We start from the raw sequence: 26,704 nt of genomic DNA on the forward strand, positions 1-26,704 counted from the left end.
CCCACTGCACCCAGATTGGCCCTGGGACAAGTCGTCACTGCAGCTCCCTTTTCACCCCAACTGCCTGCCCTTTGCTCTCCACGCTAACGTGTTTCTCTGCTCAGTCCATACACCGCCTCCAAGCCCACTCTGACTTGCTCATGTTTCCCCTGCTCTACCGCATCTCCCATGCAGATTGCACACTTTTTTTGGGGGGGAAAAGGACTGTGGTGTTACTTACTTGTCCTATTAGCTGATCAGGTGACACAATAAGTGAGCCACACTGTGACCAATCCCTTCTCTCAGATGGAGTACAGTGTTACTGCTGACTTTAAGAAAGTAACCAACCGAACCACTAAAAATTGCACTGACCTTCAACTTTCTAGATACTATGCTACAAAAAAGAAGATTATTCTAAGAAGAGAAACATGGTGATTTAGGGAAAAAAAATAGAGTTAAAAAGGATCAAAAATAAATGATCAGTATATTACATCGTAAAGTTAGGTAGGATACTAAATGTTTTTTAAACAATTTCTCTCCAATATTTTTGTCAGATCATGAATGTGACATATCTCTCATTTTGAACTCAAGGTGTTATTAATATTTTTAAAAGGCTTATGTAGGATTTCTAGCAATCTTTTGTATTATTGATGCTCATCTTGCGCGGGTCCTATGCGAGAATAATTCCTTTCTAGAGTAAGTTTATAGACTACTGCACACTCCGCAGTCCCAGTTCACTGAAATAAATTACATACTATAGTCTGTACAGAAAATAGAGTAACTTCCATTGAGATGCCTATTTATACTACTAGCTCTGAGTAATAACCTCTAAGTCAATTTATACTAAGTTAAAATAACAGCAATGTTGTCCTTGTCCTTTCAGCTACTAATCTGAGGTGCCTTAAAAATTAATCCGTCTCCCACGCCCATCCTGCCCCCATGACTCCAAGTAAGCAATTCCCTGAATGACATTTTAGCACAGCAATGCATAAAGAGGAAAGCAATGTCTCTGCAGGACAATGCTGCACTGTCCTGAACTGTGCAGGGAAGCACATTCAGCTTTCCTGTTATTGTCCATTCATCCTCTGCAGCTAGAACACATATCAAGCGAGCTCATTTATCCAGAGAGCAAAATATTAATTTCTCACTCCATTAAATGATGTTCTTATTTTTCTTTTAATACGAGTAAATACTTTTGGTCTTCATATGAGACAACAAACAAATCTGGAAGTGAGGACCTTCTTCTACCAGATCTAAGCTAAAGGTGGTGTGCTTTTGCAGGATTTTGTAAGCTTGCTTATCAGGATTCCCCATGCCAACAAGTCATTCACTTCCTAAGTAGTTATATATCTTTCATTCTAGTAGCACTGCTACACTATTACTGAAAAAGGAAAGTAACCACATTTACATATACTGTACTTTCATCAGCAGTTTTCTTGAAGTCCTGAGTCCTTTTTTTTTTTTTAAAAAAAATTTCCTCATTTCTCTCAAATGTGACCTGAAGCACTCTTGCTTAGAAAAGCATTTTGGTTTGTTTTTTTGTGGTTCTGCTTACTTTGTGTTACTGATGCAAAAGCAGAAATTTTGGGCATAAACCAAAATGACAGAGAAGAACTTCAAATGAAACTTTGTCAGGAATTTAATGAACTAAGTTTTCCAAATGCCAGCTTAATTTAAAGCAGTTCCTTTCATTCTCTACCTAGTTTTGTGGGATACAGCTATCAAAAGCGTGTTTTCTGTAACTTTCTTTTCTAAATGGTTTTAGATGAAAGGTCTTTATCTTTTTAAAAGGGAATTTTAAAAGTGGTCAAACATTCAGAACTGCACTGCTCATGGAGAAGACCCAATCCAGTAATCAGTGAGATCAGGGAAATGGAGAAATAACTGCTTTTTTCTGTAAAGATGCAACTATAGGACTGACTTCATAGCTGTCATTTGATGCAGTACTGACTTTCATTATAGTGCAGGAATATTATCTCCTCTGGATAAACAAACACATTTCCTCTAGGTGGAACGACAAATCCCTATGAAAATGTTATATTAGCTCATTGTAGATGTAATTGCTGTTGCTAATCAGGAAGAAAACAAAACACAACAAAATATATTAGAATTTTGTATGAGGCAAATATAATTAACAAATAGCACAATGGTGTATTATCATAAAATAATGTCCATAGTTCTATCTAAAAAAGGCACTCATATGAAATATAACTAGAAAGATGGGGTAATTGTGTCCTTCAAGCCCATGTGGGTATAAACCCATTGCAGTATTTGATATAAACAACGTTCACAGAAACATTTACAGTATAATACTGAAAACAGAAGTTATATTTTAGCAGCAATCAGAGGATACAATCCTAATCTGTTATTATTTTTTAAATTGACAAAGACATTTTCTCCACATTTCTAATTCTGTCAAATTAAGCATTTTTCACTTTTGCATTATATTTACTGATAAAAACTGACATGGCAGTAAGTAAGATTTATTGCTTTCTTTGCTGTACCTGACTGCCTTTCCCAGTAGAGTAAGGAATGAATATTTCAGTGCAAAAGTAGGAAACGAGCAGAAAAATTAAGAAGGACAGACTGCTTTGTTTCCCTTCAGACAACTAAACAGAAATCCCTTCAGTTTAGCAAACGTTGATTTAGGTTTAAGATGACCTGTTAAAAATGAAGAAATCTTTTAAGAGAGTTTGTTCTAATCCCTTCTCCACTGAAAGACAATCCAGATTTTTGTTATGATTGCATCTTACTGGGAAGACTGGGAAAGCTCTAGGAATGTTTGTGCTGCACTTCGAAGTATCAGAATACTTGAGATAGCATAAAGCTGAACTATTTGACAAGCTTTGATATTAAATGGTACCACACTTAAAGGTTATATTATTCAAAATCCTTTCTTGTAATATATTTTCAACATTTACGACACCTTTGTAAGTTACCCAGTTGCTGACATTAATTCAGTAGCAATTACTGCTTTTACAATTACAATTACCTTGACAGGAACAGGTGGTTTCAAGTTTAATTTCAGTCAGCCCTCAATTACCTCTTGCTGAGCCAAGTCATTTATGGATTAGCTGTGCTACAAGGTGAAAAGATGGTTAATAAGCTGAGATCCACAGTGAGGAGCAGTGCTGTAACCAGTGCTAACAGGAGGAGCCCATGCAGACTTTGTCTTGGACCTTTTCAGCTGTAATTACATTTATTGCCCTCCCAAATCCAGGTGTGCCATGGAGGAGGTTTTGAGAAGTTTCTCTGCTGAAATACATTGGGTCCAAGCAGCCTTACTAGTTTTGGGTCAGCTAGATCTTGAGAGCAGCACGTGTGAAACGCCACAGAAGTCCCCCTAGGCCCAGATGTCCTCCCGTCCCTGGGATCAAGAGGAATGTGCACAAGAAACGGGTGGCTCTGCCTGGAAGCAGACCTAAGGTGGTTAGAGATGGGCCACAGCCAACCAGTGTGACTATACATGGCCCAGGAGCCAGCCCTGGAGCTGGTCCTTGGCAGTCTGAGTTTGGGGAGGACTTTCTGGCTGGGAAGCAGAGGGCTGGACCTGCATTTCCTGGGCCATCAAGGCCACTCGCCAGGGCACCTCTCTAACCCAGGCCATGAGGAGCAGGCTCGTGTGTCAGAAGGCTGAACGCGCATCACTTCCTCAAACCACAAGGGGAAACAAAGGCTCCTTTAGATTCTTAACAAAGAGACATTTGTCAGAGCTTGACATGAGAATTTTGACTGGACACAACAGCAGTTTAGTTTAAGAAGATTTCTGACAAACAAGCCAACCTCCCTGAAAATCAGCAGAATGCTTTCCGTCTGGTAGGAAAGCCGGCAGAGGGAGCACAAGTTAAGCTGTTACAGAGGGCCATTTTGGTGTTACTAGTGGAAAGAAAATCCCTCAAAAGGATTAAACTACAAAGACTTAGTTCAGTAAAGGATCTCTATCAGCCCCCTCTCATTAAAGTGCTCATCAAAGAAGCATTAACCTACATCCACATCTCTATTGCACAGAAGAACCACGCCAACTATATTAAAAATAACTATTGTCTATGGTCATTTCTATAATCTTGCTAAACCTCCACTGTCAGATAGTTCTGGGCTGCAAGTGTGTTAAAAGACAAGCATGCATATTGGTTCCCAAGTCAGCAAACCTAGGAAATACCTATTCAACACACGAGATCATGTGAGACATTAGAGAGCTCAAGTCTGGAAAACTCTGCACGTGGAAGATGCCGTGCCTATTCAAGAAGGTACACAGAAGTTTCCAGCTTTTGAAAACCTTGCAAGTATGCAGAAAGCTTTACTGGGCCCTGTGATAACGAGAGATGTGGGAAAGGTGCGAGAGCGGTGAGCAGAAAGTGCTGCTTCCAGCCCAGGGCGGTTAGTTGGGTATGAGAATGTTACAGGATACACTCATCTAATGGATGGGATATTCAAAACCGAAGAGCAGTGAGAAATGAATACCTGTTATCTTACAAAGTAAGCTAAAACATACACCGGGCTGACAAATCATTGTTCTGGAGAAAATCTAATTAAACATAGTGCAAAAAACACGTACAATTCTACCAAAAAGAAATATGTTCCTTCCTTTATTTGATTAGCCTTTTTTGTTATGTTTTCACAGATAGCAACTCAGTTGACCTAAGAAATCACACAGTACCTTGAAAGATGTCTCCTCCACCCTGAAAGGTTGTATAAAACTTCATCAAATGGAAGTAATTGGATTAGTTAGATTTAATCCAAATGTAGATAGGAACAAACAAAACAAAAAAGTTTCCATCATTAACTAACTCATAATTACTTTAATTGCTTTTTAAGTAAAGAATTTTTAAGAAGATATATTGTATTCTAAAATCTTATTTTAGGAAAGCCAGTAATAAGTAGTACAAAATCTCAGGCAGAAAGAAGGCAAGGCAGGCATAAAACAAGGAAATATTAAGGCACAAAAACACATGCACCTGAACTGCACTCAAGGTTGAAATGAGGGAAGGAACTGCTCAATCCTGTAGAATTAAGAAATCATAAGGGAAGAGTTTGTTCCGGTTACATTAAGTTATTTTCCCATGTGCTACTTATGCAGCTGTGTCTTTAAGTTTGCCTATGTAGCTATAAATGCCAAGAAAATTTAATAGGAACAACTTTTAGACCAGAAGCGAAAAAGTAATTGCTAATGAATCTACTAATTTCAAAAAAACATTGACTTTTTTTTAAGTTTATGAATACTTGCACAATTAGAAGCTACATCTCATTAGTACCTAGAAAGCACATGAACTGATCATTTAATATCGCTGGTGCGATTAAATTCTGGAACAGGTGGTGATGAATGAAGTAAGCAAAACTTAAGTCTGTAATAAAAGTAATTCTTCAAGCACAAAAGCCTTTGAGAATTCCCTAGCTCAAATTCAGGGCTGCCTTAACTTTTCAAGAGATGCATGCAGTAACGAGCTGCATTTGCTGTGTGTGTGCAGATCAGCTACATGCTGGCAGCTGGATCCTGAGCCCCGGACCCCAGCTATCAAAACACACGTTGATAGAAAGCTAGGCTCAATTAAAAATTGATTCTAGAAACCCACACACTTTATTTATAAATAAATTATAAAATTGCTCAGTGTCGATGAATCCATGTCAGGTATTTGAGATGCCATTCTTATGACCTGTCAGAAATAGAAATGAATCACTGAAAAATCTGGAATCCCAAGTCTCCGGCCCAATAAAGCATATGTCTCTAGCAATGGCAGATGGCAAGATAGCAGCCATTAAAACTGTCAGCAGGCCGTGACTGAGGACCGAGCCTAAGCCTGAAAGCTAGTGCAAGTTTAAATCTCTGATTTTGTTCAATATCCAGATAACTGGCACTGGGTCTTAACCCACTGTTCACACGTCAGTACATCCTACTCAGGAGCCGTGGGTAGCACTGACTGAAACACTGTGCAATTGCACAAGTGGAGGATGAACAGACACTGTCTCATAAAACCAACCCCCTCACCACAAACAGTGCCCTCCCTCCCGGCCAAAAAAAAAAAAAAAAAAAATCCACAACCTGCAGAAATCTGATGCTTAACTACTTGGATGCGAGTGAGAGACATGGAGCATCGTTAGTCCTGGAAGCTACTGGACTAGTACCAGGCAAATATGTCAAAAGCTCAAAATATATATCTTTACAGCTCAGTTCTTGTATAATTAAGAAAGTACACACATTTGTGTGTGAAACACATGAAGTACACATATTTGAAAATATACTGCCTGTAACATAAATAAACATGAATGGAATGAAAAATACAGTATATACAATGAAAAGTCATTAAATTGGGAAGTGATACAGAAAACATCTGGATGTCATCTTATAGGTTTGTGTTTTTCCTGATTAAGGAAACAGCTGCCTTAGTAAAATTACTCATATCCACCAGTAATGAGGAGTATCTTTTAGCACAATTCCTCTGTTAAGCCACAAGCATCTGCTTCCTAATTTTCTCTTTATTTAATCTTGTGTACCCAGCCCAAGTGCTGTAACAACAAATTTAAATAGCTGCCTCATTTTACATCTTGCAAGCTATCATATCTAAACAAAGAATAGCACTTTGCATATGAAACTCTCCTTTCAAGCAGGTGACTGTTGAGAGGTGATTTGCAACACCATCTGTGTAAGGGGGGGGTGGGCTGGAGGAGCCTAATAAATGTTGCATGGTGAATCTATAATCACATCCTTAACGCAGCATAAAGTGCTAACAGAAGATTCATTCCTGGCCTTGTAAGTTTAATTGTGTATTTTAATTCCAATACCATTAACTGATTCACCATGAAGTAAGCTCCCAGACCACCGTGGCAGGCACATAAAAGGCTACAATCACTTTGTGCAGGTATTGGATGTTCCATTTGCTTTTCAGCATTACCTCAATAGGAAACTGAGAGCTGCTGCTTAAATTCGAGGCCAGCATTACATGACAAATGTAAGTTTGTTCCAGTTGCTAATGGGAAGAGCTTTGAATGATGCTTATTAAATATACAAATACCTCATCATGACCAGGATACTGAGTATTCCTACTTTTATTGTGCTTCCGCTCTGCCTTTTTTCTCCTTCTAAATTCATTTGATTATTGGAGTATTTTCCTCCAACATCAGAACAATAGTTTAATGAATTTATACCTCAAGTGGCTACACCTCAACTGGCAGGACTGTGGTGACCAGACCAGATGCATTTCAAATCTTGAATCTCTCCATTCTTCAGACATGTGACAAAGCTGACATCCTGACAAACTTTCCCCACATACTAGTGAAAAACACCTGCAAGTTTCACAGTATAGACTCCAGAACTGAAGCCCCATAGAGATGTTCACATAAGGTTAAGCACTAGTGATTTAGTTGGAGATCATTTAAGCAGGGAGAAAAATAAAGCATCTTGAATGACTGCTTATTTCACTACTGCTAGCAGCTGGGGGGAAGGGATAATGAAACATCTGAAAAAAGGAAATGTTGTTTGCCTACTCTGATCACAAGTATTTTAAATCAGGTACTGATATCGGCTCTCAGCTGGTTAAAATTTACCCTGATGATGCCTGTACTGCCTTTGCCACAGCAACAACCTCAGCTTTGGCCCTCAGATGAGGTAGCACACACTCATTTCTGGCTGAGCTCAGTGAACCATGTCTCCGGCTGCAAAGCTCTCATCCTGTGTCGCTGCCCCAAAAAAAAATAAAAAAAAGTTTTCTCCTGTTATTTTTACTTGAAGTGCTCCAGAGCCACATCAAGGAGCTGTTCTATAGTCTGTCAGGATTAAGTTTTCATGAAGCTGGGGGTGCAAGTTAACATATGTTGTGGCACAGCATGAGGGTGCTTACAGAGTAGTGTGACAGGATAGTCCTAATAACCAAGGTAATGACTTTTGTCCAAGCTATACCTTGGGTAGGCACACCAGTCTGTGCCAAGAGTCTCCTCTTTTGAGGAAGTAGTGATGTACTTTAGAAAGATTTTACAGTCTTCATTAAACAAAAAGCTTAAATACTCCCATTTGCAATAGACAGTTTAATGCTCTTTACAGAGATGCTCTGCTTTCCCTGATGCATGAGCAATTCCCCGACCATTAATTTGATGTGTCCGTGCATTCAGAAGAAGAAATTCAAAACTACTTTTAGTATTTCTTCTACCATTTAAACATTTACTGAATATCATGACTATTCAGTGGAAATTTGTTTTATTTTCAGGCTGTATCAGGTTTAAACATTATTATCTCTGATACTGGAAACACCATAAATATCTTTAAAAAAAGTTAAATGGTCACTATTATAAAGAAAGTATTACTGTTATTGTGTTAGATTTATGGCATGGATCACTTTGGAACAAACCATTTGATTATAAATCTGTGTCATTAATCTTGCTCTGCTTCCCTGCGACAAGCAGCTAGGGACTACTTTTGTTTCCCTTTTTTATTTATGGAAAAGGAATCAAGAGTTTTTATCTGTTCCAACTCTTACATTAGAACAGTAGTTTCTCAAATTACAAGTGGACGCTGATGACTGTCACACCTGTTAACAACATAGAAACCACTTTTCTCATTTGTTTTGGAAAATTCCATTAAAATAATGGTATTTAGAAGGCGTCATTCAGGTAAACTAAACCTGAATCTGCAATTCTGTGCAAAAAGCAACCAACTTAGCTTGCTTTTATGACAAGTGAGTTTTTGTGATGCCAGTAGTTGTATTACTTACATATTTTAATAAGTCTCTTCTAAGAAGAGAGGAACATGATAAAGTTTTGCTTATTTCTTAAGATCCTTTCTCCCCTACAATTTCTGGCACACTACTTTGCTGGGTATTTATATAAGTAATATAACAAGAAAAGACTTCTTTTGTACAGTTGGAAAGCAACATGATGATTTCTTAACTCAGTACTTATCTTTTTGTTGAGATTTTTCTGAACGACAATAGCGGATGAATTGCCTGATGAATTATGTGCATGTCCAAAACAAACCTAAATAAAATGTTTATATATTTTCCTTAAAATAAATATAAAAAATGCGAAGACTCTTGCCATTCTTTTAATGTAGTAGAAAAAAAAATCAGAAGGCTTCAAGAGAGGAGGAAGCTGCTTGTATGTGGCAAGCTAAATCATCAGGCAGACTAATTCATTTCCTTTCTGTTTACTGTAAGACTACTTCTCTTACTGGACAAGCCATAAAACTGACTAAAATATACGAAGGCAAGGAGACATTTCCTATTCTGAAGAGTTGGAAAAAAAGTGTGCTCACTGAAGAGTAGTGCTGCCAGCAAGTCATAAATTTATGAGCAATGCAAGCGCTTTACTGAATTCCTTACAGTTACATTTTTCTTACTGTTAAACCTGGAATTCATTTCTATAATTAAACAACAATGAAGTGTTAGCCCCAAAAATAAACATTACATGGTTTTTGAATGCAGTGTGTACTGAGAAGAAACGACTGTTAGAAGTATTTATAATAAAGATTTAAAATACTTGTATTAGCATTTATAGCTATTACTATTTTGTTTACCCTCCCCATGCTCAGTGTAAGTGTCACAAAATACTGCCACTTACCATCTCCTCTTTGACTATGGAAGAAGAGAGCTCTATTATGTACCTTGTAGCTTTTATATAAAGAATTTTTATTTTTTTTCAAGTGCACCACGATCTCAAATTCTACATATTCTATTACAAAACATGCCTGTCAGTCAAAAGGAATTGGGGAGTTTCTTCTTGAAAGAAGAAGAATATGCATTAGCAGGTAGGGAGAAGAATAAAAAATAAAACATGATGGTCATGGAAAAAAAAAATCCTTCTCCCAAAACTCATTGCATGGCTCTACTGTTTTATTTTATGGTATGACTCAATAATTTACAGACCAGTTTAGAAAGTCTTAACATAAAAAATAATTAAGAAAGACGTAAGAAAGTCTTAAAAGTGCATACAAAGGGTTATTTTAGCAACAGCTTAAACTCAGTTCTTTTAGCACCAAATGACCCAGCCTTTTCAGAAGGAACTGGTTGAGCAAGGAATTGTTTTCACTATCTCAGAAAGCCTCTTGGTAAGGCTTTGGGTCAACTAATAAGCATATCAACACTCATCCTCCAAGAAAGTCAGAAAAGCTGACGGCGTTTGACATCGGAGCAAATGTCCCCAGATGACCTGAAAGCTTAGGGCTATCCCACCAGTTTCCTGTAGCAGTGTGGCACTATTTGCCTAGAACATCCCAGAGGTATTGATCTTGCCTGGAATCAAGATGGTGATTTGTTCTCCCCTCTCGAACATAAATGAAAATAAAAGCGACTATAGAGAAAAGACTGAGCATAGGCTGAATGCTGTCTGTAAGAGCGATCCTACCAGCAGCAAATGCTGATCAGAAGGTTTGAGTTATTCACTGGTTTTGCATGATAAAAGGAAAAAGATTGAAATTGTCTGTACACTGTGAATGGTGTTTTTAAGAACAAGTTGGGAAAAATAGCATCCTTTAGGAAATGGAATCATGAGCTGCTGACTTTGTTCTGCAGCTGTTGGTTTGGAAGGAAACAAAAATGTTTTTTAAAGAAAAAAGGAAGAGAATGAGTTTCACAGCATATCCTTTTCACATGATGATCCTGAGAAATCTACTGGACTGTAAAAATATCTAGCCATGCTTGCAAAAATTAAGGACAACAGGCCGCCCAAGGGACAGCGTGACTTTAAATCACTAACAGGACCGAACCGGCTTCCAAGAACAACTAGCATGGTTGTTCTGCTTAGCCTGCAAAGCAGATGACTGCCTAAAGGCTGGAGAAAACAAACCGGACACAGCTAGCTCCTCAGATTAACTACTTGCAGAGCCCTTGTGGTAGTTAGATGCATCTGTGACACAAGAAACAATGGGACTGGCCCATGACGCCAGAGGGAAGTTGGTTTTGTTAACTGAAGGTTGCCGCTGCTCCGGGTACTGCTGCTGAAGTGATTCTTCCTTGCTTGCTGATGGGATTGTGTCAGTTTACTCAGGTTTTACGCAAGCTTTTGAGCCTTTATGTAGCTGAACAGTTGGAATCGGTCTTAACTAATTATTATTTGAATGGCTATGCAAAGTCATGTGGATTAACAGGTGTTTTGAGTGGAGAATATCTCAGCTGAACATGACTCCAGAAGATAAAAGTCCTTCAGAATATCTTAAGATATCCTTACCTCTCACAGCTTATGCACTACTAGAAAATTAAATGGTAGGTAGCTGATCAGAAAACACCTGTGAAGTACAAAAGCATAACATGTCCACGTCAACCAGTCTTCGCCACATGCAGCTTGGTAGCAATATTTTCCATAAACTATATCTACTTAGTTAATGAATTCTGATACCAACACCAGATGTGACAAATGCAAAGGATGCCTTCTCAGCCTATATAACTCTATACCCATTCAAATGCAATAACCTCTGCTGACCAGTAGCTCTTTGATCGTGATTATGTTCCTAATAGTTATACTATCTCTATATGACAATATTTTGGGCAATAAAACAGCTAAGTCTTGCATACTCATTGACAAAAGACTTGCAATATAATCAAAGAGTCAAAAACTGTATCTGATATTTAGCTCTATCCTAGATTAATTTTACTTGATGAAAGCAAGCTGGATTTCTATGAGACACTGGCACTACATATTCTCTCTTTTTCATCCTTCAAATACTGATGAAAATGATCTTGCTCATCCTCTTCTCAATCTTCGGCTTGAGAAAGGCTTGCAGCTTGCGACTTATTGTGCAATCAAATGTCTGCTTAACAAGCACATATATTCATCGCCTTGAGAAGAACAAAGATTTGTCTTTCATATGCTCCATGACAGCTCTAGTTAGGAATAATCACCCGCCAAATGCCCAAATTTCCCTTGGCATCGGTTGTGCTGGAAGTGGCACAGGATTTTTCATGTGAACATCTTTTCCAAATTCCTAACTCAATTATTTGCACATAGGGTGCAAATACAGTCTGTCTATGGCAGAGGCAAGTGTTTGGCACCGGACAGACAGGAACTTCACTCATTTATCAACCATAACATTTATCAACGTTACTCAACTGTTGCATTTTTACAAACAACTGGCACAAAACCAGCACATGGACTCCAGCAATTACTGGAAGATGTCGTAAAAATCTCCATTCTTATCTTTCCTTTCAAATCCTTGATTTCTGTTGTTTGAAAAAGCACCAGCAATAGATTCTGCCAAAAGATATACAGGCCAATTAGCACTCTCCATAAATCAGTCTCAAGACTTCATGCTAACTTAATGCCAACAGCCTTGTTTGGGTCTGTTTCAGATTTGATCTTCTGGGCAAGATGTATTGCTAAATCCAAAGGAGACAAACGGGATATCTGTTTCTTCGGCAGCAAACATGCTGTTATCCATACCTTTTGCTGAAGGCATGAACTGCATGCAAAAGCAGCAACAATGTCTAGTTCTGATTTGAAGCATTCAATTTGCTCAGTGATCTTCAGTTAGCTTGAAGCAGCAGGACTGTTTGTGGCACAGATTGTGGTGTTCTGTAATGAATGTCTAATCTGATCTTTCAAGCAGCAAATTTGATGAGGTTTATCCTCTTGCTGGAGCTTCATAAAAAATTTGTCATACTCCAGCACCTTTTTCTGGTATCTCTCAATGCATGTCACAAAATCCCAGGGAAAAATGCAAGACTCCTAGTACAAAGAACTATTTATTTTCTTAAAGCCCATGAGAAATAAAAAATAGGCCAGTAGTTTCTCCCTAGGATACTCTAAGTGATACCATTTTTTGACAAATATTCTGTGTGTGGGACACTGTCTGGCAAAATAAAGCATAGTCTTTAAAACCTCTCTCCAATGTGTATCCACATCCCATCCCACAGTCCAAAATCTCATGCCTTCATTTAGAAAGAGTAAGGCTCTACTGCAAAACAGTTTCCTAGCCATACTCCATGACCTTTATGCAAGCAGATTTGCTGCCAGTTTTAGGTTCACAATCATTTTTTAAAATGAGAACCTTTTCCCATTTCATCATATACTTCTATTCACTTGATTTATATTTAAAATACTTAGAAGTAACTCTCACATATTCTTTAATTGAAGTAATTAAACGTTTTGCAAAGAGATTCAGAAGTTGAAGGATTCTTTAAGAAAGTCAAATTTGGAAATCTGATGAAATATCTTAATAGTTTCCTACAGAATGAAAAGACAGGAATCTTCTACCCAATGGTTTACTCTTTTATCTTCTCAAAGTTTAAAAGGAGAGGAAGGCTATTTCTACCTAATTCTCAACTTAATTAAAATTAACTTATGGATCAGAATCAGTCTATGGAAACACAGCACAGAACAGAATCCTACAAAAAGTGGTTAAATACTAAGAAAGAGCTAGTGTACTTTGTGCCCTGAGTTAAATGCAAGCGTGCATGATTTTTACCAGTACTTTTTGGAGAAAAAAAAATCTCACAGTGATGCAGTACAATTTGATACCTTTGAGATAACTAATTATCCTTTTATCATACATCTGTGGAGAGAACATAAACATATACATTCTCAAAACTTTTTATTTTGCTTGTAATTAAAAAGGTTATATTAATGCTGATCTACTTCTACCATTAACAGTAGCTGAGATATTTTGTTGTTCCTTTCATTTCTATATAGGTCAGATTCTTGGGGGGTGTGTGTGTTTGTATATCACACATATATGTGACATATATGTACACAGAGATATAAAATTCTTTAGAAACGGACAGCATATTTGCAATAATCTCGATATTGCAAGTGGCTCCACAGAGCCAAAAATAATCTACTTAACCATACCTTGTGCATTTTCCATTAGACTTGCAAACAGGACTAAGCCACCAACTCTTAGGAAACACATCTTTATTCTCTTTTTACTCGGCTTCATTATTACAATAGTATTTGGTGATGCAAAATGACAGAGCCTAATAATGAAATATATGAAAGAGAGAGAACTTCAAGACTGAATTTCTTTGTGGATACATGTTGCCTTTGGACCAACTGTTAATAATGTAGAATGCAATTTCTTCTGTAGAGTGTATTAGCACATATACAAACAATTCTTATTCCAGCTCTGTCTAGAAGTGCTGCTGCTCAAAAGGAAAGCACCAGCACCGAGTTTTCTTGTAGGCATGCCCTCTCCAACTGTTCTGTAGAACCACAATCAAGTGAAACTGCAGGGGCTGGTTGGGAGCCAAATCCTCAGAACAAACAAACCAGCTCCCTCTCAGCTGCTTGAATTCTACTTAATAATATAGCTCACGAGTTCATGTCAAACACACCAGCTGTTACAATCAGAATCAGATATTACTTAGCTCTCATTATCATCCATTCTCCTTTCTGACATATCTAACAATTTACCAGCTTTAGCATCCCAGCATAGTAGTCCGAGGTGAGCAGGGATTTTTTGTAAAAGTTGATGCATTGAATAATGAAGCATTTCTATTTATTTTATTTATTTTTTAACTCAATGCATGAATGTAAAGACATGATGCATAAGCCTTGTCTTGGGACAAGTTAAAGAAAAATAGACAAATAAAAACTCTCCCAAAACACACAAACTGCTTTTATTTATGCTAAAGGAAAACTATTAGAAATGAAATTGGTGGTCAGAGCCCTAAACTCACGTTTTTCAGACCAAAATCAGGGCATTGGACTCTGGTTTTGTACTGCACTGAAACAGGTATCACGCTAGTTCTTTTTTCCCCACTGCTGTAGAAATTCAAGCTCACGTCAGACAGCCGAAAGAGACACATACCCACCGCTGAGCCCCAGCAGTCAGTAATTCAGTGAATTAATGCGAATCGCCGGTTTTCACTTTATATTAATGCAGCTGGCCTGAGGGTCTTTGTTATGAGGCAAAAAAAAAAATTAAATAAAAAAGGCAGTGGCAGAGCCAGAGGTGTGTTGCTTGCTTGGTGTAGTGGCAACAGGCTCCAGAAGCCTTTGGAAACTCTCCTTACAACCTGGTAGGAGTTCCCAGACATGGTTTATATTTGTGGATATCAGGAACCTCAAAGGAGAGAGGGAAGAGACAGAACTATGAGAAGCAAAATTTAAATCAGTTAGGGATTGAAAATGAACATCTCTGTGTTACTGTTCTTTGCACCTTCCTCAGCATTATGTGTGAGGCAGAGCTGTACAGAGCAGCTTAGCAAGAAGCGCAGGCAGAAAGAAGCCAGAATTACCAGGAATGAGGCAGCTTTCGGAATCAGGAAAACCTATACAAGAGCAAGACTATAACTGCACTGTAGTGTATTTTCATGCAGCTAGCACAGAGAGAGAAGCGTTAGGTCTATTAAAGGTCATTGAAATATTAATGGAGATTACACAGGCCATAATTGTAAGAAACAATTATCGGAGATTTTACATCCTTCTCTGTCCCTGCCTAGACTGTTAAATGTTGCATCCGGGTGGGATATAAACTGTATTTTTACGTATTGCAATAACTGCTTCTTGGAGAAACTCAGGAGACCGTAAGAGAAAGAGTAGCACTATGCTATTAGTCAAGGAGAAACTCACTGTGACCATATGCTGCAATTCAACATCCAATAAACAAAATGTCCACCTTGGTAACATTTAAGAGAAATGAAAGAGAATCAAGGGGATCAGCTAAAAGGAACTAGCTGAAAGGAACAGTTGAACTGGTAGAGTTGAGATGGAGACCACTTGGTAAAAGAAGGTTCAGGGTCAAAAGAATCTTAAAAGACTCGGATGACTACTGTCTTATTTTGCTTTGATGCTAAAGAAGGCAAAAAAAAAAAAAAAGGTGAAAGTATTTTGTCCAAATAAGGAGCATGAAAATGAACAAAGTCTGACAAGTTTTAAGAAAAAAGTAGGCTAAAAGCAATTATGATTTATAACTTTTATTATAGAAGTTATAAAAATAACAACTAGGGGGCAGGGGAGGGGAATAAGAAAGTGAGAAATATGAAGTTTGCCAGTAAGCCAAAAAGAACAATTATACACAATTATATATATATACACATATGTGTATATATGTGTATGTACGTATGTCAAATGTTAAATGAGCACTGCGTGGAACAAAGACGTTGCGGAAAAGCTAACTTTGCAGTGTCTAGTCTTGCAGAGTGTGGGCAGGTTCCCAAAGACAAGCCTAACACATCGTGAGAATACTGATGTTGCACTAGGTGACCTTTTGAAATACTGTTCAAGCTCAACAACTTTAGGATCCTATGAAATAGGAACCCAAGCAAATTATCAGGATCATTTCAGAGCTTTAAAGGAACTAAAACACTGACCTGTTGAAGTACTGGTGTATCACTTAAAGTGGCAGCAGATGGATGGTAGGTGGCCAAGATGACCCAAACTTTAAAACAGTGCTGTAGAAAACTACAGGCAATTGCAATCTTCTAGTTTCTACTAAGTATGGACAAATAGGGAATTCTACTGCCAATCTGAAGACAGTTAAGGAGGGATTAAGTAGCACGCATACAGAAGTGATCAGGCTGATAGAGTATGCCTGAAGTTTCAAGCAGCATTAGAGATCAAGCTTTTGGACATAAAATGAAAGTCCTCTTGTTCAATTAGTGTCAAGTTAAGTGAAAGGAAGCAGAAGATAAAACATGTGGTCAATTCTCATGCTGGTGAGATAAGATCCCCTGGGGATCTCTTTTGGAACTTACATTACTAATTGGAAACAGGCCAATATCCTTCTATATGTAGCAAACTTCATCCTACTACTCTTCAAAATTTAGCAAAATGAAGAGTAAGATAAATTTTTGCATTTATTGAACTAAATATTCGGCAAAAGAGAAACATCTAGAAGGGAGGAAGAGCCAGATAAAAATAATTACAGTCAAATTCTGTACTGTCCAAGTACTCTTTGAAGTCCGCAGTGTTTGTGATCCGCTTGGCAAAAGCAACTAAAGATCAATAGCATCTGCATCATTATTTCTTGTCTGCCTCTCACTAATAAGACAGCACTATCATCACTGATAGATGGCTGCTTTAAGTGGGCAATGATTAAGCCTGAAGCCAGACAGGAGGCCAAAATCATCAAGCAAGGTCGAAAAATTGCACTGCAACCCCTATTCTAAATACGGATATTCCTAAGTAAGTGACATGTAATCACTTTTTCACTTTTTGCTTTGATTAAAAGTTAGTAGAGAACAATCTATGAAACTCATGGAGTCCGATAGCTATCAACAGGAAAAATGTACTTTTTCTTCATCCTGATCAGGGTAAATTCCCATTCCTTCAACCGAATATAGTATCAGAGTAAAAAATCCTGTCACATTTCTGCTTCATGATGTGGAAAAAAACAATACAAACATTAACTGCCTTTGAAAACTCCTTCCATTTCTGCCTATGCAACACACCTGACTGTAGAACCTGCCTTCAGTAAGACAGCCCCTGCTATTATATAGTGAAAGTAATTTTAATGGCACCTATAAGAACCAACTATCAAACAAACAGAGGACAAAATTTGATTCTTTTTTTCTGTTCATGTCATCTCCATGACTTTGCTGCTGTTTGAGGACATAATGTTGTTTTCCTCCAAAGGTGACACTGCATATGGAAATGTGTTACAAACAAGAGGAAAAAAAAATAGGAGAGAGGAACTTGTTTTCAGTATTTTTCAGAGGAGGGGAACTTGTAGACAATGCTCTCAACTCCTTCTTGCATACCAGAAATCAGACTGGAAAATACCAGAGCCGTTGTTAACACTCTTCTTTTTTACCAGGCATCTTACTTTACAGTGTAAATATGCATAAGGTCATACCAAGTCGCAAGAAAACAGAAAACCTGGTTTCAAGAAAAGCTCTGTGTAGCAATTTTACAACTGAAGTTTGGTATTTGACTGGAATTCTTTCTAGTTTGCGTTTAAGCCAAATCATTAAAAGAAGTGATGTAAAATCTATGACGCTGTTCTAGGACTTTTATACAGTTTAAATTAATTCCAGTAAGACACAAATTCTAGCAAGTTTAATATAAAGCAGCTCGTAGCTCTATTTGAAAGTGAGCGGCACATACTTATCAGCAGGCAAAATATTCCATTTGCTCCTTTCTTAAATTAGTCACATTGGTGCCTTTATTGAATGAACTATTATGGAGCACAACGTTTTAGCATTTTCCCAGTACAACAGAATATTCTCCAGTCATGATTAGTTAGACTTAGAAATGATTATGGGATATATGGTGCAATATGGTGCAGCTTTGCATCATTAACCACAGAAGTGTAATTCAGAAGCACAAACAATTATTTTTGTCACTCCTTTTACTGAAACATTGCTTTCTTCAACTAGGATACTGACAAGTGAGCATGGCAAATATAAATTGCTAAATAGGTAATGTGATAGAGAGTATTATGAACATTTTGATGAGAAAGATGACCTATACACAGACTGTTCCAAATGTTTAGGGAGGCCCACTAATATAAGGGATTAAAGACGAAGGAGGATATACTTTCTGTGTGGGCAGCCAGACGCTGGGGCTTAAGTCCTTGCCACCCTGTAAGAGCACCAGTGAGGGACAGGCTTATGCAGCAAGGGGGTGTCACACCGCTGCCCGCGTGCTCTGTCATCAGAAGAGCTGCACCCAGCCTTCCTCTGCTCAGCAGCTGGTCACTGCTTTTGTATTAAGGAGAGAGTTTCCCTAATTTTGAAAAAGGTAAAAGAAAAATTTCAGAGGTCCAGGAGGAAGCATGCAGATTTACATGTTCTAAGGCATTCTTGCAGCTACTAGTTTAGGAAGATGAAGTCTGGACTTTCACTCTGCCTTGGACAGTAGATGTCTGTGAAAGCATTAAGAAGTGGCAGGCATGGACCGTATCTTTCCAGCCCACAGGGACTCAGGGCCCTCCTCACTTAAACATTTCATCTTCATTTTGAGGAGCCCATTTTCCTTCCATGAACGAGTCCATTCATACCGAGAATTGACATTAACACCAAGGGTCAAAAAACCCTGTGGCAAAGAACTCCACTTAATTAGGTATTGTGTGAAACACCTTTTGTTTTAAATGTGCCACTTCCTCATTTCATTTGTAAAAGAGTCTTATTTAACATCAGCACAGCTACAAATCTAGTCAAAGAGACAGTTGTAAAACTGCCTCCCTAAAGGTGGAGCGGTGGCTGAGAAGCAATGACTAGGAATTATTTAGGAGAAGCTACATCTATTGACTAAAAGCAAGGCTGCACATCAACAAACACAAGAAATAAATAAACCATCAACATATAAACGAACTTAACAGCACTGATGACAAATTGCGCAGGCATTTCTCGGCAGCCAGTCACCACTTAATTTAAAGGTCTTAATGTCCTCTACCAGCTCATTGTTTGCCAGGAAGCAATCCCTAATCTGTCACAACCAGTTAATTAAAATTCAGCCATAGGTTATACGGAAAAAGCTCACTACAGTTTATGAGAAGTAAATCTGTAGTGGAAGAGATAACTAGTGGAAAGCAAGAGCCTTTAAAAGCTTTTCTTTATGCTTATTCCTCGGTTGCCCAATAAATGCAGGGAGAAAACTGATTCTCTTCAAAAGCCAAAGATAAAGCATTAGGTAAAACAAAATGTAGTAAATATGAAAACGAACTACTAACCCTTTCTCAAATTCTTTTCATTACTGTTGACAGTAAATTCAAAACAGGTCAAAGGTGGTTTTTTTTTTAGAATATTTTAAGTAATTTAAAATATGAAAAACTTTTAGAACATTTATATCTTGTCTATACTATTTGCGCTGAGAAAAGAAACATGAGAAGTAGGTAGGTAAGTTTAGTGTAGACATATAAGCATCACAGAGACTGTCTCCCCAAAACTGCTTTTCCAAGTATGTAACTCTGACATGGTAATGAATTTTAACAAGAACTCATAAACTGCAGAATTTAAGATAATTTAAAGTGACAACGGCAAAAGAGAACTTTACCTAATACTCAGGAAATTTATATAGAAAAGAAAATCACATAACTTCAGGCTTTTGTAGAGTTTGCACAAATAATAGGTCTGGATTTAGAGAAACCCAATGCTAAATTCAACCTGTGATTACAGAGTTTTAATCTGTGTTATTCCTACAAGAAAACACTATTATAATCCATCAACGAGGAATGTGAATTTAACTTAGAAAAATTAAAGACTAAGTGCTAACCCAAAAATGTGAGATATCAGAGTACATGTGATAGTGTAGCCCCCTCTAAATTTATTACAGAAATAATTGCTTTAGTCGACTCTCTTAGACAAAATTGCTTCTTCATCCTCTCCAGAAAGCATGACAGGCATTGTGATAGGACCTTTGAAACTCATTACTGCGGAGGCAATAGAGATTAATTGGAGATTAATGCTCTAAGGACATTCACATGCACAGGCTTACCAGTTATTTTCTTTCTTAACCCCTCTTTTCTTTTTAGCTGACGTTTCGATCTCACGAGAAAGGCCAACATCTCTTTTTTCAGAGGTGCAGTTTATTAGTAAAAGGGCATTCACCAGGATGATCTGAGCAGCAGGTACCCACTGCACCAGATCCACTGCTGCAGCATGAGCACTTTGTAATCATATATTCCAACACAAAACCCACTTGGTATGATTTGAATGGAGTGGAAAAAAAACCCACAACAGACAAAGCAATTGCACAGAGAGAAACAAGAATATCTAGCAGAGAGGTCTTTCTTTGCTAGACAAGTCAAATTTTCAAAGATACAAAGAAGTTTAGTTTATTTCTGAAAAAATAAAAGTGGTAACTAGACATCTAGATGATAATATTTCAAATAGTACATGAAAATATCTTACCTCTTCTCCTGAAAGATAGTAAGCTGAAAGGAGTCCACCCACAAAGCGAATGTTCACTTCAAAAACAGAAATTTCTGCATTCTGGTGAAATAAAAAAATATAGTTATAATCCCTATCTTATAACCTACTGCATTTATAGATGCTGATTATATTTCCATAAACTGATCCTTTCAGCTAAAAAAAGACTTTTTTTTTTAAATACACAGACTTTAATCTATGACAATGATAAACAGCAAAACACAGTAGATGGAGGGAAAGCCATTGCTATAGAACTTAAGGCATTTTAAAGAATTTCCTTCTCTTCCTCACTTAAAAAAAATCTGCTTCATTTTTCTCATCCTGTCTAACTTTGCATCCTTTCTACTTGGATATTAATTATTCTATAAATCCATACATGTGAGCGCTTCCCTACTGTTGATTCCAAGCCCAGCCACAAAATAGGTGTAAGACTGGTACAAAGCAGTTGGGCTTCTAAGCTTTCGGCACATAAATAAGGTGTTTGACTTTCATGTGTTCTGGGTTGCTTTTGCTACCAGTTGTTTATCCATTTTGTATTTGCTGACATACACTATAGCTATATCCAACATAAATCAACGCATGGTGAGGCTGTAGAATGTTCTTCCAAAGGACTTAAAGGTTTTTTTTTCTTCTTTCAGCTATTTTTTGTACTCTTCTCCATTTTAAATGTAAGTCTATATAGAAAGGAAGAGTCTGTCTGTTCCCATTTTGGGGGGGTGAATTTTTCATTTTACCCAAATACCTTTTTAGGTAGTTCCTAAGCAACTCTAGATAACTTATTAAAGGTACTACTTCATGCCTGCCAATTTTCAATCCACTCTGATTAAGTAAAGGTTTCCAGACTCGTGAAGCATCACTGCAGGTAGAGAGGAGGTGGGAATGCTCCGTAAGGGGAGCAGTGCTGTGAAGGGATCAGTAAAGAGTGATCTTCATGTTACCTCCTTTTTATGAAAGGAATACTGTCCAGCCTGTGGGTGAATTATGTCAAACTGTTAACGCTTTTAAAGTCAGGTGTATTTTGGTAATGTGCACAACATCCTGATCTTAAGAGATGTCACATTTTCTCTACAAATGATAATGAGTATTTGTTTCTGTACTGTGGTATTGACATTTATAAATTCAGTTCATTGATAAAGCTTTAGGCTTTTTAAGTTTTATTACATGGAGATGAAAGTCAGATTCATCTATGAACTAAAGGTAGGCTGCTGAAAACAGCATTTTTGATTTTCCAAGCAAACTGGTGAATGAAAATTGGGTGGATGTATTTTGCTCTTAAAATGGTTTTCTTTTCTTTCTGGAAAGATAAATTCCAGAGGTGTACACAATGTGTAGTAACCAGCATGGTAAAAGTAAGAGAAAGTGACATCACCAGTGAAAGATTTAACATGAAAAGGAACATTTTAGGATGTATGCTTCTAATAGACCAGCAGATTTGTCTACATGATATTATTGCATTTTCTTTTATTTTGTTAATGACAGGCCATAAACTGAAACACCAAAAGTTCCACAGGAATTTAAGGAAAAAATTCTTGACAGTGAGGGTGACAGAGCCCTGGAACAGGCTGCCCAGAGAGGTTGTGGAGTCTCCTTCTCTGGAGATCTTCCAAACCCGCTTGGATGCCACCCTGTGCCACGTGCTCTAGGTGACCCTGCGTGTGCAGGGGGGTTGGACTAGATGATCTCTTAGAGGTCCCTTCCAACGTTGAGCATTCTATGATTCTATGATATTATAGAGGATTGATCAGTGATTCATTATGCTGAAAGCTACAGACTTCAGACACACATACTGGCTTTCTACAGTGCTTGCTACTTTGCCTTAGATTCTAACTTTTAAGCCCTTTTTTTAATTCTTAAAATCTTTTGTGTCGATTCCCTCCCTTAAAAAATGGAAATATAATTTAAACCATAGAATAATAGCTCCGATAAGCAGTGGTAGGACTGCAAACCAAAAAGGGCATCTTGCTAGTGGTACTACACTATTCAGAACATGCCAGGTTTTTCCAATAAGATAATTTCAAGTGTACCAAAATTCTGCTGTCTCTCTATACTAGGTCCTCTCCCAATAGAGAGGAGAAAGGGGAAGGATGGGGAATACTTGATTTCTATGTGTTTTCTATAATGACTGAATTAAAATAGTTTTCGATTTTGAATTGCTTGTTGAAGTAAATCCAGTGGTAGAAAAGCTCTTCAACTGAATATTTTTAATCTAGATCCTTACATTTCATGTGTCTGGATTTAGGATGACTCACAAAGCATTTCTAGCCTTCAATGAATTCAAAGGCTCATTAAGATAAGCTCAGAATATATGCACTGACATCTATTCTCAAAATTCAAGTACAAGACAAAAGATACACTTTGAAGTAATATGAGAATAAAGATTTTACTATCAACCCACCAAAATTAACTCCACTGTAATTCTGAATGGCTGCTGAAATGATGATCTTTCAGGTCATTTCTTGAAGGTACTCATTGCTTTAATATTATCAGATTTCCAGTACTTCACTCGCACACATCTCTGAAGCCTTGTTTGAAATTCTCAGCTCCTACTAAAATCTTTATACAAGCCACTGAAGCACATGCAATGAATGAAGTGGACAGACATCTCATTAAGTGTATATTTGAAAGCTGTATGTTTAAGAGGATTGGTATTCCTAAACTCATTATACCAGGCTAGTATCATTCTGGGAAAGTGCCCAGATTATAGTAACTTGTAAAATATCTAAAGAAGTTTAATAATTTCATGTCAGAGACTCATTCATCTCTACAAGGAAAGTTTTTATTAGAAAGTAGTCTGTTAAGGAAAGTGGGTGTGTCCTAAAAGAAGTATATTACTACTACATCTACTTTACCCTTTTTTCTGAAATTTAGTTTTTAATAGCTTTATAGCTTTTTGTATTGCACATTTAAGATGCCTTGTCCTGCCCATTACCTTCCCTTCATATGTGTAAATCATGATCCTCAAAGTTTTGCACAAATAAATCTCTTAATTTCTATTCAAAAAACATGTGTCAAATATGGAATATTATTTTGGTTTTGCTGTCAAACCCAACTATACACAAATATCTTATGATTAGCTTAGCAGTGCCAAAATATAGGAAAAATCTTTATCTTCATCCCCCAAAGTCTCTACTTTTACTTCACCAGCTGCAGCTACAGTTCTTTTTATTTTTTTATTTTTTACTTTTTTAAAAAAATGCCAAGGTTAGCCTGCTAACTCAAACATTACATTTTACATTACATAGCAGGTCTGAGAAACACTTCCATTACTTCCATTAGATCTAATGCAACTTGTCTAAGGAGAAGTGCTGGACACTCTTATTTTAAAGTAACCACAATGTTTGTATGTAATATCCCAGGGAAGCTGGCTCAGCCCAATTGGATGTTCATCCTGCTTCAAGAGCAGGGGCTTGGATTAGATGATCTCCAAAAATCCCTTCCAACCATAACCATTCTATTATTACAAATAATCTCTCTAATTTCACTGTCCTTTTATCAGTAGCCCAACTTGGATTTCATCAACACATGCTGTGTATAATATCCAAAACATCTTCTATTAGCACCTGTTTGTGATAATGTCTTCTTGTTACTGTGCAAAAACATCTTGCTGTAGCTGCTGATTTTGCAAGGCTTCCTTTCACTACACATTCTGAATATACATGGATATTTGAGAAACTGGTATGCATATTGGCAACAACATATTGTTGTTCTACTTTCAAGGTTTTGGTGTTAACTGTAGTATGTGGATAACTTGGTCTTTCATCATATACTTGATGAACAATTTATCCTCTACTATTTGACAATAGGTAAATCACAAATGGTAGTCCATTTAAAAAGTCCAAGTATGATTCAAAATTAGGAGAAATTATGACTGTCTGTCATTATATTTACAGAAATAGAAAATCAGAAGTAATATATGTAGCATTATGTGGAATTGTAGGAGCAACACTACAGCCACTTAATGGAACTTCATCTGGTTTCCCTTATTAGCTTCTGAAGATGAAATTCTCAATTGATAATTCGGAGACGTTTCAGCCACCTGTGGTTAAATTTGATGCCTAATGCAATGTTCAGACCAAGTTACTGTCACTGGGCTCTCTGGAGGCATCTGTCCTATCGGATGTCTCCAGTTTCCGAAACATCAGTGTTCTTACCCTTGAAACATCAGTGTTCTTACCCTTCCGGGTCATTTCCCTAGTACACCTCTTTCCTGAAAATTTTCCTCTCCACAAATTCCTAAATAAAGGCCAAAACAACTTCCATCTGTCTTCTCACGGGAAGTCATCTTTGGTCATACATGCAACACTTAATACAATTTTATTTATCTAGTATCAGCTTCCACCAGGCACTCACCAGCTCTTGCTCTGCTACTCATAATTCAGTTGGAGGAAACACTGCGTGCTCTTTATGTGGATAATGTACTTGAAGCAATTGAATTTATATTTGACAAAAAAAATGTACTCTTCTAGTCTTTATAAAGTTCCAAATAAGGCTCCATTCCCACCAAACAATTTCAGTCCTCTTTACTGTACAGATTCATTCCAGATCTTTTTTTTTCTCCAGTTCTCCTGCACTTGTCTTGTCAAGAGTGCAATAAATTTCAGTCACCTTATTTCCATTTCCACCTAGTGTTTATATATACCAAGAATGTAGCAATACCCTCCCCTGTGTATCATACTGTACCATCATAAACAGCTTATATCCTGCAGGCATGGCTAATCCACCTTCCTCCACAGAGAGCCATAACAAAAATGTGTAAAACAAATCCAGGAAACATGTATTAGATAATACTGAGTAATGCTGGATAATGCCCATAATTCTTCACAGAATTAAAATGGTCATATAAGAACCTAAAATATCAAACTCCCATTAAGCGCAAACGCTGGGAACAAACAAAAAAAAAGCTAGGCCTTATCAAGCAGTGTAGAATAGAGATATGAAGATTACTACAAGCTTTCTTTAAGCTATTTTAATTGAGTTACTTTTAAAATACTTGCAGTAGTGGAAAATATAAATTTAATTCACATTACATAAATGAAATTAAGCAGCAGTATCTTACAATATTCAGTTCCTAATGATATGGGAAGCACTTTTAGCGAGCTTGGTTGCAAATTTAAAAGCCCAGTTATTGCAACTCCTGTTATTTAAACTTACTGAAATCCTCACATGGCAAACTGTAAAACCTTAAAAGGAAAACAAGCACAAAAATGAAGTGCTACAGATGGTACTGACCAACTCTAGCAGAAAAAGATTTCCATTTGGTAATAAATTTACTCAAAATTTCCCTTTAACCCATCATAATCGTTTATTATTTATTCTTATAATCCATGTAAGATGAAGTCACTTTGATGTCTATTATTTAGAATGTACTAACAAGTCCACTTTGGAAAATACTAGTAAAAAAATAGTCCCACAAATTAAAGAACAATTTTCACTTTCTAGTGCTGGCTCCCTAACTTGCCTCACAGAGCTATTATATATTTATTTATGTGAAGGCAATTTACTTGCACCTCCCACACACTTTATTTAGGAAAGCTGTCTTATCATAAGTATTAGAAAACTTTCTTTTTTCATTTTTATTTTGCTTAAAGAGAGGGGAAAAAAAAACCCACCACAAAAGATGAAGTGCCAAAATCTATCTGTTCCCAAGCCAGAGCACTAAGTTATGGACTGCTAAAAATGATTACAACTGAATCACAGTATCTACAGTTTGAGAGCAGGAGGGCTCAGAGCTGCTCTTAGATGTTTCTAAGCTTGAAATAATTCTAGAAGAATTCAAAGAATTCTAGAAGTCCGTCCCTGTTACTGACTGCCACACCACAGACAGATTTGAACTACAGCATGATTAATAATAAATGCTGGAAGCACTGTCGATTAGATCCAAAAGGCATTTAGAATTTGGAGATCTTGGAAAAGGGAAACAATAATCTATATAAGACAGCAGATATAAATGTAACTTCAATATCAATTGTCTGCATTTTTTCCATTTTGTCTTAAGCCCC

At 37.2% G+C, this 26,704-nt stretch overlaps 1 protein-coding gene across 1 annotated transcript in view; it reads right to left on the reverse strand.

The window, feature by feature from the left end:
- Positions 1–26,704, reverse strand: part of MAN1A1 (mannosidase alpha class 1A member 1) — a 130,021-nt gene that overhangs the window by 54,841 nt on the left and 48,476 nt on the right. The window contains exon 4 of the mRNA XM_088522680.1: positions 20,688–20,768. Coding sequence (XP_088378806.1) covers positions 20,688–20,768 — 81 coding nt within the window. The remainder of the gene's footprint in view (positions 1–20,687; positions 20,769–26,704) is intronic.

Source organism: Tinamus guttatus, unplaced genomic scaffold, assembly GCF_059628265.1.
Source record: "Tinamus guttatus ecotype Peru unplaced genomic scaffold, ASM5962826v1 Tinamus_guttatus_pri_ptg000010l, whole genome shotgun sequence".
NCBI lineage: Eukaryota > Metazoa > Chordata > Aves > Tinamiformes > Tinamidae > Tinamus > Tinamus guttatus.